Source organism: Podarcis cretensis (assembly GCF_951804945.1).
Source record: "Podarcis cretensis genome assembly, chromosome: 9".
NCBI lineage: Eukaryota > Metazoa > Chordata > Lepidosauria > Squamata > Lacertidae > Podarcis > Podarcis cretensis.
In genome coordinates this window covers 41,511,116-41,523,216 of record NC_137178.1, presented here as the reverse complement: position 1 = coordinate 41,523,216, position 12,101 = coordinate 41,511,116, and the positions used below count along the sequence as shown (strand labels likewise).

Here is a 12,101-nt window from a genome sequence, read left to right as displayed (position 1 = left end):
CTCAGCTTCAGACCTTCCTATGCCAAGATCTTCCTGTGTTCCTGCCTTATCCACATTCCCAATCGTGAAGAGGCTTCTAAGCACATTCACCCAAATATCCTTAGGAACCCAAACCTTCCTACTTAACAATGAGGCTGGAACTTGCATTCAGGCATCTTTAAGCTCCCCCCCACCCCGCCCACATTAGGAACTGAAGGTTGTCAAGTCTATTTATCGCTGGCTTGAACTCCCCAATTCTTTCTCCTTAGCTGAGAATGTTCATACACAAAAGGAGATAAAGAACCAGAAGATTCATCACAATGTAGCACTGCTCTATCTTAAAGACAAAGTGCAATAGAAAAATAGGAGCGGAATCAAAAGCAAACTACTAAAACTAGTTATGCGTAGCATTTGCTTTTGAGTCACTTTTGATTACATACCTGCTTCTCTTTGTGTGGGTAAGCCACCTCTCTCTTCTCCTTTACAAGTTTCTCCATTGCTCTGACCACACCAGTTTCTTATATTAACATTAGTTCTAAGTTCAGGTCTTTCAAAACCACTACATACATGCTTCAACTCAGTCTGTTCAGGAACCCTACAAGCAACAACAACAAAAGGGGTGTTACATGTGTTACATCTGTTAATTAGTTAACTATGTGAACAATCTGTTTGCATGCTACTAAAACAGAACAGTCCTGACACGGGTTCTCACATATAGTTTAGAGCAGCCTTTTGCAACTTGGTGCCACCCAGATGTTTTTGGTGACAACTCCAATCAGCCTCAGTCAGTTGTAGCCAATGGTTAGGGATGATGAACATTGTAGTCTGAAACACCTGGGGAACACCAGGTTAGGGAAGGCTGGCCTAGAGGCTTGTTCAATGGCTCTAATGCCATTCTTGATTCTTTGGCAGAAGGGTAGGATGAAAATTAAGAATAGAAAGGAAAAAGTAAAAAAATAACAAAAGTAAAAATTAACCAAAAAATTATTTTGTCAACAAAAAATAACAAGAAATACAACAAGAAAAAGTAAGTGGTGGAAATACTGCTTGCATTCCTAAATTAAAAAATCTGAACATAAAGAAGCAGCCATACATACCGTACAGATAAATTAGCATGCTTCTTCTTATTCTTTCTGTTTGTCCTATTTCTGTTCCAGTTTGTATTTGGTACATGCCCTTCTCTTTTCTCTGGAGACCCATTTTTTCGGTGAGTATCTTCCTGCTGAAAGGTAAAAAAACAGGACATTAAGACATATTACTTAAGATCATGAGTTTGTATCAATGGCTTCAAAATCTGGCAGACTACAGTTGCACAACATTTTAATCAGAAAATAATTATCATGCAAAATTGTCATTAATATTAATGTTAAAAAAACTATAGTTTTGTGAAATGTGTTAGCATGCAATTTTATTCTCCTCCACGTTCCTTGATTCTTTCCTCAGCATAATACCACAGTCATAAAGGGCTGAAACAATGGCCTACACAATTTTGCCTCGATTAAAACCAGAACCACCTGTCAGATTTATGACTAGCTCAGTTTTAAACTTACCCTCCATAAATTCTTCTTTTCTTCACTTTTTTTTTTTAACCTCATCTGTTCTGATTACGTGAATTGCTATTTTATTAAGGGACAAACTTGCCTGAAAAGTTATTTCAAGCTTAGATTACACAGCTACAACTATTCCAAAGCAATGGGAACAGGGAATGCAAATTTCAACTGTAAGATTGTTTCTTCAAGAACACATAAGCACTACAAATCTGTACTGTTCAAATCAAAGGGTATAAAGGGCCTCTCATAGGATATACTGTAGCAAAAGTTAGCATGTACTCAGCCTCTAGATTTATGTAAAAATGGCTATGCCATTCTTTCATCACATTTTTACTCACAAAGTGATCACAAAGGTCACTGAATGAGCTAGAAACCCATGAGACAACAAGCTTGCGTAGAAACTTCCTTCAATTTCTACATACGGAAATACTTGGGTATACTTCTCCACTATAAACATATTCTGATTTCATCATCAGTTCATTACAGTCAACAACCAGAAATAGAAACATACAGTATGTCAAATGCAAAATACAAGAAAAATTGTAACAACGTAGCAACAGTAAGTCAGATATATACAAAGCCAAAGAGTAACCTCGGGTAAATAAATGCCTGGAGATAATCCTTCAAGCTTCACATAATTAATTGGCTCCTTATTCTCACTGCCAGCAATAGAAATCTGGCCACTATCAATGATACTCATGGGATCTTATGTCCAGTGCTTTTTTTCTGGGGGTATGCAGGGGCACACATACCCCTGAACATTTTGTGAATCTACGGTATTTTTCGCTCTATAAGACGCACCAAGTTTTTGGAGGAGGAAAACAAGAAAAAAAATATTCTGAATCTCAGAAGCCAGAACAGCAAGAGGGATCGTTGTGCAGTGAAAGCAGCAATCCCTCTTGCTGTTCTGGCTTCTGGGATAGCTGCGCAACCTGCATTTGCTCCATAAGACGCACACACATTTCCCCTTACTTTTTAGGAGGGAAAACGTGAGTCTTATAGAGCAAAAAATACAATAAGTTTGGCCTCATTGAGGAGCAGTATTTCAATATGAGTAGGAAAATGAGAGTACCCCTAAACATTTTTAAAGAAAAGAAGCACTGCTTATATCCCAGTAATCCCCATTTTTATTTTTAGGTGTTTTTCTGCAATTGCATTTAAAATCCCAGTTACAAAATGTTTAAAGCAGCATGTAACAATTCAAACCTCAGCAGAAGAAACTTCCCGTTTTCCACAGCACTGCGGTTCATCTTTAGGCCCTTTATTTATCGCCTTCTCTGCTGAGGGCTTTGTGTTGACCTGCTTTTTCAAAGAGTCACAGCTTTCTATTTCATTCCTGAGAGACACTTGTTGGCTATTCCCTTCAAAATAAAAACAAAAACGATACAGTATTTACCTCACCTTGTAAGAATATTTCAAGTGAAATTCACCTGCGTCAGGTAAGTGCTTACTCACACAATAACAACTGCACAAGGAACAGTACATTGCCAAGCCCCCAAACCAGTGTGCTATTTCCCTCCTTGTTTTCAGCCCTCCATGACTTGAGAGGACAAAGTTATGAATGGGCAGAGATCTTCTACTCATGGAGAGTCTCTGCAGATGCGCTGGAGGGAATGGACCTTGGCAGTACCCTACTCCTTCACAAAGTGGCAGTCGTGTGAGTAAGAAGAATGACTGAAGAGAGCCATAGGTGGGCTGCGTATGTTTGCTTTTGTGTAATACTGGTAATCCACATACTGCTCAAAAAGAATTTTCCCTTTTTCTTTGCTATGGATGTTGGTGGTTTTTATTTTCTTCACCATTTCTCCCCAACTGGCAAAAACCACGATGTATTTCAGTCTGCAACTCTATTTGCAACACCGGGTCTTAATTAGAATTTAAATAAAACTAAAGAATTTAAATTTCTACAAGCATTTAAACTGACTACAGTACATGTGCTTAAAAGTAATGAAGTCTGTAAGTTCGATAAGAAATTACTGTATTCTTCCATATTTTTTTCCTTTTGATGTCATTTCAAAAATGCCCCCCTCTAATTCAGTATTAGTTCAGTTCAGACTACTCAAAACTATTTCTGTATTTTTAAAAAAAATTTACCATTGTTTTTCCTAGAAACTTCTTGAAATTCTGGTTGTTGCTGAGGTGAATGTCTTGGGAAGCGACTTTCAGACAGCTTCTTTGATGACTTCAAAGGACACAGCTCAGGTTCTTTGAGCTCAGCTACATTTTCTGAAGTCTTAAGGTTCGTTTCCTTAGGAAACATACTTGTTCGAAGACCCTCCTTCAAATTGCACTCTGAAGAAGTATTTTTTATAGGCGTTGCATTTTTCAATGCACTCTCTTCTTTATCTAGAAAGTTCCCTGGGTGCGTCAAGTTCTTTTGCATGTTTACATTTATGCTACTGGCATATTTCAGGCTCAGCCAAGTCTCACTAACAGTGCAAATGTCCTCCTTTGCTGCTGGAGTCTGATTTTCAACCACTGGGTTCTGTTTGTCATCAGTTGTTAGGCTAGTGGTGCTGGTTGCTGTGCTTGATTTTGGTTTACCATAGTATACAGAGCACTTGTGCTTCTTCTGAGAATGACTGTATGTTGCTGGACTCCTTTTGGCAGCATTCTGACTCCGGCTAGTTGCTGTGCCCACAGAAAGGGAGCCTTTTCCTTTCCCTTTATCAGAAGAACCGTAAGTATCCGTAAAGGTTTTGCAACTGCTCCTAGATCAAAAATAAAGTGATTACATTTATTTATGGCACAAAGATCATATTGTTCAAAAATCATTTTATCAAGACCAGGGAGAGACTGGAAAATAAGGCATAACACTGAACTCTTATTTTTTCCTGGAAGCCATGTTGAGACTTTTTATCCTGTTTTGCAAAAAGTATATTTCATTATTTTAGCAATTGTACAGAAAATTAGCTTCAGATTAGTATCAAGAAGCACGACTGTCCCATATTTCCTGCCCCTCGCAATCTCCATCATATACTGAAGGCAGGTTACATATTTCTCCCTTCCCACACTGAGGACACAACTTCTGTGATGTGTAATGAGCCGTTTTTTTATCAGCATCTGAACAGCAACATCAATTGTCAAGAAATTGTTCCTTTTTTGAGGAATTAGCATTTCCAACCACCACCTATCTATTCTCAGAATCAAACAGCAACACCATCATCACTTTAAAGAGATTTTCACATCAAGGCACCTAACAGAAAGTTAATATTTATTACTTGTACGTTTCAGAGCTGATGATGTCCACAGAACTGTTGTTTGGCAGTGCAGAAGGACTGGGATTCTGCCTTTGTCTTGACTTCAAGAATTCCGATAGGATGTACTGCGCTTGCTGGAAAGCTATCAGAATCACACCCAGAAGAGACAAACTGCAAAACAGACAGACAGACAGGGAAAGACAAATGTTTTCAGCAAGACGTGTGTGTAGAAATAAATCAAGATTTACATTCAGGAGGTTGGAACTAACATCAAATTGAATGGGTTAATTGTGTTCAGTGTTGAAGTTGTTACAGCCAGCATTCATAAAGGTGGGATCACTGAGACTGACTGGAAATATTTCCCTCTGCATGGAACCTGGTAGTCTTCAGATAGTTTACCGAGCATGTTATATCTCCAGCTAAAAGGAGGGATTCCTTCTTCCCAAAAACACTGTATTGCCTGGAACATCCCTTCTTCCGGTATAATACTTCTTAATCTCAACCTGTCTGGAATTAGCCACTGCAACTCCCATCTTCTGTTTAATAGCCTCTCCTGTCTATGACTTTCTGCCTGCTACATCATACTTCCTGGGTATGTTTTCAAGGCATATAAAAAGGTATCCAACTTGTTCCCTAGATGCTGTAGCACTCCAACTCCCATCAGCCCCACCCACAACAAACAGCAAGGAATGCTGGGAGTTGTAGTCCAGTAACCTCTTGGACAGACCTAGGTGCTCCATCTCTGTATTAGAAGGACTTGCATTTAGCAGGGAAATGTGTTTCCTGCTCAAGGAAAAACCAGATCTAGTAAGACAGTGAGGAGGTGGCCAAGTTTCCTTTTCTTGATATCATCATGCTGCTGCTTTAAAATCTAAGGTTTAGGTGTCTGAGACTGAAAATTTCCAGGCTTTATGCCACGAAGCAGTCTATAAATTTGTTAAGATGTATAAATAAATGCTTTACCTGACAAAGAGCACTGTAAGCCTCCAGAAGGACTCTTCCCAGCTGGGTCCTGGTACCACATCTGCGCACAGTGGTAAAAGATGGTGAGGAAGAGTCACATTGAGAGTGAAGTGGAACTCGACACCACCAGCAGTCACCAGAGTCAGCTCACGGATAACCCACGAAGAAGTAAAATCCGGAGTAAACCTGCACACCAAAAAATTAAAAAGCCAGCGACATTTTGATGGGTTCTTTAGCATTTATTGTTGCAGTCCTCTCTTTTGAGAATCAGGCCCCATGAAAGTCCTGTATTTTTTGTCAACATCAAACCCCTCTTCCTCCTACCACTCTCTGTGATTCACTTGTACCACCTTTGATCACACTGAGGAGAATCCTTTAACACAGCACCTAATACACATGGCTGAAGCCTGCACATACCCATGACATACAATAACCTTTATTCCCATCTGTCTGAAAAGAATTCAAGCAGAAGTCCTAGATGTTATTGAAACTTCTTGAGCAAGAGGTGCCTTCAGCAGGACACATAACTGCACTACATGTTCCTCTGTATGCTTTTAACCAACCACTGTGGTCAGCATCATCACTATTCCTCTCAGCAAGATTTATGGCCCAAAGCACTTGGCTTCAGTCGGGGTGGGGAACTTTTTTGGACACCCACCTGATGGGAAAATGACATTACGCCTGTCAAAAGTTGACCCGTGTGGGTGTGGGGGAAGATCCTGCTTGAGCAATATTGAATTCACCACACACCATTCAGTTCTGCTTTCAAAGTGGTTCAGGCACATCAGCAAGTTTCTAGCAGGAACTTGCTGGTACACCCAAACCAAGCAGGATGGAACACCCCATGTATCAGTGGATGTACAGCAAGTTCAATCCTGCTTTCTGCAATCACATCTTTACCTGCCCTACAACTGTTGTCACATGGGACATCAGATGTGGGGCAGGTGGTGTGGTTTGGGGAAAATGGCCTCATAGGCCAAATGCAAAGGCTTAGTGGGTCAAGTATGGTCCACAGGTCAGAGATTGCCCACCCCAGCTCTGTACCTAAAAGTCAGTCAGCTAGTTTGGCTTTGTTTGTAAATACACTGGGGCAGACAGTCATTTAATGGAGGAAGGCCCAATTCACATGCTGTCCCCGAATAACTCCCAACCTCTGTTTTGGGAGGCTCAGAAGACTACAGAGGGGAAAGGCAGATTGGCAAAACTGCCCCACCAGAACCAGTGAGAGCATCCCATTAGCAAGACTTCAAGTAAAGGCTGGATCCACAAAAGTTAAGGTACAAATGGATCTTCTCCCCTTTGGGTTAATTAAGATAAATTAATTATGATTCATGTTGAATAATGTTCATTATAATGGAGATAGACTTCTTGATATTAAATCGATGAAAGATGTTCCCACTGCAGCCTTTAATTGTGCTGCTCTGTCCTGCCCCATAACATGTTCCACAGTAGGATAAGTTATTTTTCCTTCAGCTCTGAAATTGCCCTCTCAAAGTTACAATGTTGTGCAGCATGACCCTAACTGGAAAACAAAATGCTCAACACACACAACAGACTGTAAGCTCTGCAACCCTTAAGGCAAAGATAGCACTTTAAAGAATGACACAATAGAGTGCTTCCAAACAGTCATAGAAACAAGGATAGCCTCCTCTTGGAATTTTTATTTATTTATATTAACTTTGTATGACACCTTGAGCTCCTTTGATGAAAGGTAGGATATAAGTGTAATAAAGAAAGATGTAGTAATAACAACAACAACAACAACAACAACAACAAAATGAAAGAAGAGAAATGTTTCAGGGAACTAGTGTAGTTCCTTTTAAACTCAATTCTAAAGTAAGCCAGTTTGTCAATGAAAAGTGGCAAATACTTACACAATGCTAATCTCCCGCGAAGAGTTCTGTGCCAGAAAAAAATCTTGGCAGTTTAGTACTTCAAATCCATAACCCTGGCAGCTGTACCCATTAATCTTCATAGACGTTATAGTGATAGGAAGATGACCAACGTTTTCAACCTTAAAGTTCTTTGTGATGGATAAAATTTGCTTGCCATCTTTCAGTTCTAAAGGAAACAAAATGCAAGTTACTTCAAGGTAATAATTAAAAGCCATCTTGAGGGTACTTCTAAGTGGCAGAAACCGTACTTTCCTACAACTATGTTACAATATATTCAAGTCTTCATCTGTATTATGAAAGGGAGATGGGAATTGGAATGGTGACATGTAATACTTCACATGCAATTCTTCCTAAATCAGGGCACACCATCTATGTGAGGATTGCACATGTATACTACCTTAAGTATGCACAGCAGCAACCATGGTTATGCATGTGAAAACAGATGTTTATCTGTGCCCATGGGACTGGCCACTTTATCCTCCAAAACATGCACATCTGTTTGGTTAAACTAATCTCACTTAGTGCTTTCCTTCTCAGATTGTCACTCACGTCTCCTGCAGTCCATAAGGGTTGATTCTGGCACCTTAAATCGAAGGGATCCTCCTGCCCCTGGCAACCTTCCCCCTACTTTCAACAGCTCTCTGGCTCCAATGCCTTCGACATAAACCACATCCAGAACAGTCAAATTATTCCTGCAATAAAGCAAGGATGCCTTTATAAGTAAATAAATAAAAATTTAAAGGGAAAAAAAGAAAAGCAGTCTTCCCACCATCTTGCAAGATGTGGGCATCTTTTGGAAAAATTCACTGCTATGCTTTGCCAAGACCAAATACAATTCCTGTGGATACGAAATATTTCTATAATTTGCATATACAGTAAATCCAAGCTTTAAGCGGGAAAGTACCAAAGATCAAATTTGGATGTAGCCCTGGGGCCTCCACTCACTGATGGAAATACAAAACAAAGCTTTCTAAAACAATGCCTCATTCGCCCCACAGAATCTCGAGAAGAGACCTACCTGACCAGTATAAGGGAGTTTACCCTTTTGTAATCAATAGGGGTGAAGACAACACCAACTCTCTTAGTTTCTAAAGGCTGCAATTTTAAATAAAGCAGCTCCGAACTAGATCCAATGTAATCGTGGTCTTCCTGTAGTTCGTCCTGCAAAACAACATGAGCGAACCATTACTACAACATCCATGCTCCTGAGGGAAATCAGGAAGATGGAAGCAGAGAGGGAAAGACTACAGTTCCACTTGCCCTGCATATTTATGCCTGTCCTGCCTGACTGTCCCATTCCACTAATGAGGCGACAGAGTACCGTATTTTTCGCTCTATAAGACACACTTTTTCCCCTCCAAAAATTAAGGGGAAATGTGTGTGCGTCTTATGGAGCGAATGCAAGCTCTATAAGCCTCCGCTGCGCCCGGAGGCTTCGTGTTGCTTTTGCTGAAGCCAGGAGAGCAAGAGGGATCGGTGCGTACCAATCCCGCTTGCTCTCCTGGCTTCGCTTCACTGGAGAGGCGCTGCGCAGCTTTCCCTTTCTGCACAGCGCCCCTTCAGCGAAGTTGGAGGAGAAATGGAAGGGGCTCCACTTCTCCTGCCACTTAGCTGAAGGGGTGCTGTGCAGAGAGGGAGAGATTTTTTTTCCCCTTGTTCTCCCCCTCTAAAACTAGGTGCTTCTTATGGTCCGGTGCATCCTATAGAGCAAAAAATACGGTATTTTGTTTGCCCCATCTGCCCCAGTCATACCTCATTTTAATACTGGGGAACGGGAAGAATGAGCATACCAGGACACTGCCATTAACAAAGGGGAGAAAATGTTTACAGCAATGTGTGTGAGGGGTGGGGATACAGAAAATACAGGTGCCACCCACCCGTGTCTACTGAGGTTTTCAGTGCTGCGGGTAGGAATAATAAAGCCCCTTTTAACAGAGTTTCTGAACCCTTTCTGGAATTACAAGCACTCTTGTTATCTGGTGTTTCCATTGAGGAGTGCAAAGTATAAGTTTTAAATGTTAGATGTGTTTTGAAGATTTTTAAAATCAGCAATATATTAAATAAATGTTATAACTTCAAATGTTTCAAAAACTGTTTTCCATTTAATAGCTAAACCAATGTTTCCCAACCTTCCCCCTCCAATCACTTGAAAATTCTGATAGCCTTGGCATCAATAAGTGCCAGAACTAAGACGCATATCCCCCAAAATCTGAGGGATTTGAATTGCGGTTGACATAGAGGGAGCTTATTGTGTATAGTTTACTTAATTGAAGTAAAATTGGTTTTTATAGGGGTGTTTTAACTTGGAACTGTTTAAATTGTATTGTTTATGGATAAATTTTGATGTATTGTTTTTAGATATGGGCCAATGGCCGTAATAAACCAATCAATCAATGATAGCCTTGGTGGACTACTTAATAATTTTTTCTGCCTCTTACAGCAAATGGAATCCACTGAGTTATATGCTGCATGTTTTTTAATTGTATTTTGTTGCATCTCTTATGTCTTGTAGGTTTTGTATTGCAACTTGCATTCTCTAGTATTCAAACTGTAATATACAATATAAGAAACAATAGAAGCAATAAAAATACAATGACAATCAATATGGCTATTCAATGCATAGATGCTGCAGGCTACCTGTATGGAGCTTGCAGACCACTGTTGGTCCACGCACTACAGTTTGGGAATTTCTGACCTAAGCAATCCAATAAATGCAGGTTACAGGTTATTAAAAAAAATGGCCAACTCCTTCCATGCTCAAACATGTTTCTGCATAAACCACAGACTCTCAGTTGTGTGGTGGCTGTTTCTTCCTAATTTAATGCAAAGAGCACTTTAAGTTCCATTTCTGAGAGTGAAAAACATATATGAGAGTAACATGAGACACTGCTTACCTTGTGAGCATAATCTTCTGTCAATCTAAATTCAGTGGTTGTGAAGTTAAGAGACTGTACATTTGCACCAAACCTATATAAACCAAGAAAAGAATATACATGTATAAACCTTAAAAAAATTATAGAAAGTAAAGAACCATAAAAAGCCATTTTCATATAGTTCTCCATTATGAATGGAGGAAAAAGTAAAAGAACTCCTCATGGCCCTTCTATTAATTTGGGATATCTCAATTGGTAGAGCATGAGAGTCTTAATCTCAGGGTCAGCCCCATGTTGGGCAAAAGATTCTTGCATTGCATTGAAGGTGCCTTCCAACGCTGCAAGTCTATGGTTCTAACCCTTGATCGCCACATGTTAGTGGCTGGTACAGTGGAATCTTGGTTCCCGAACTCCTCCGTTGCCATACACTTCGGTTCCCGAATGCCGAAAACCCAGAAGTAAATGCTTCCATTTTCGAACTTTTTTCAGAACCTGAACATGCGACACAGCTTCTGCTGAGTGCAAGAAGCTCTTGCAACCAAAGGGAAGAAGCGCCTCCATTTTCGAATGTTTTGGAAGCCAAACAGGCTTCTGGAGCGGGTTTTGAGAACCAAGGTACCACTTTATTGTGAAATAAGCCTAAATACAAGCGGGATCTTCCATGTCATTAGAAGCTTTGTGCCAATACCATGAAGACCCTTTGCATGCACAGAACATGACTGGTAGATGCAAGCTCATTCCCCACCCACCCAAATACATGGAGGGAAAGGAACTATTTTCAGATTATACTACTTCTTAAATTACCACAAGAAACTATTTCTCATTACCATTTGCTGAGTAGAGTCAATGGAGCGCGAGGATCAGGATACAAAGAAAGAGGCAGGAGTTGCAACATAACTGGGAAAGATGAAGGGTTTCTTAGCGTAAAATATTTTACCTAAATAATTGGGGGAAAACAACAATATTAATACTTCATGTTTTAGAATTCAAGCCTCTTCCCTACTCCCAAATTCTGCTATTTTTGGTACAAAACATTTTTTAAAAATCTGGAGTGTTTTCTGAAATATTTACAAATGTACAGAAATATTGACACATCTTACGCATGTTGATAAAAATTGTGAAGCCAGGCCTAGAAACAATTATGTCTGTCCTTTTATTTTTGTTTTCAAAATAAGAGAGGGTCTTGAAAAACTGAATGAGGTAGATTTAAGCTTTTTAAAAAATCTTTTACAAGTATTGAAAACATTATACGATGAGTAAAATGACAATATAGACTATGGCGTAGTTTGAATGTGATGCTAAGCCAAAGCATGGCTTAACAAGAATGAGCAAACACACAGAGAAGATCACAGTTACTTCCCCCCTCTTCTGCTGTTGCTACCACCGTGCCTGAGAGGGGAAAGCATGAAAGCATGAGGCTTGGACAGGCTTCTTCCCATCACAAGACATCACACTGTATCTGAACATCTGAACACAGTCTGTGTAAAAATTCATATATCCACAGCTATCAGGTTTTAATAGACCCATCAAGAACCTGGTGACTGCTGGTTTTAGCCTGCTTTTTCAGTTAATACATAAGACACCAACAGGCCTGATAATGACATTAAGTACAGTTGTACCTCAGAAGTTGAACAGAATCCA

At 39.9% G+C, this 12,101-nt stretch overlaps 1 protein-coding gene across 5 annotated transcripts in view; it reads right to left on the bottom strand.

The window, feature by feature from the left end:
- Window positions 1-12,101, bottom strand: part of TMEM131L (transmembrane 131 like) — a 72,456-nt gene that overhangs the window by 5,354 nt on the left and 55,001 nt on the right. For 4 of the 5 annotated variants that reach the window (XM_079990407.1, XM_079990405.1, XM_079990406.1 and 1 more), the window contains 11 exons: window positions 11,288-11,397; window positions 10,482-10,554; window positions 8,606-8,748; window positions 8,137-8,279; window positions 7,567-7,753; window positions 5,693-5,878; window positions 4,751-4,900; window positions 3,624-4,240; window positions 2,736-2,890; window positions 1,077-1,201; window positions 420-574 (listed from right to left, as the gene is read on the bottom strand). In XM_079990407.1, coding sequence (XP_079846533.1) covers window positions 420-574; window positions 1,077-1,201; window positions 2,736-2,890; window positions 3,624-4,240; window positions 4,751-4,900; window positions 5,693-5,878; window positions 7,567-7,753; window positions 8,137-8,279; window positions 8,606-8,748; window positions 10,482-10,554; window positions 11,288-11,397 — 2,044 coding nt within the window. The remainder of the gene's footprint in view (window positions 1-419; window positions 575-1,076; window positions 1,202-2,735; window positions 2,891-3,623; window positions 4,241-4,750; window positions 4,901-5,692; window positions 5,879-7,566; window positions 7,754-8,136; window positions 8,280-8,605; window positions 8,749-10,481; window positions 10,555-11,287; window positions 11,398-12,101) is intronic. The other variant, XM_079990408.1, reaches the window with a different exon arrangement.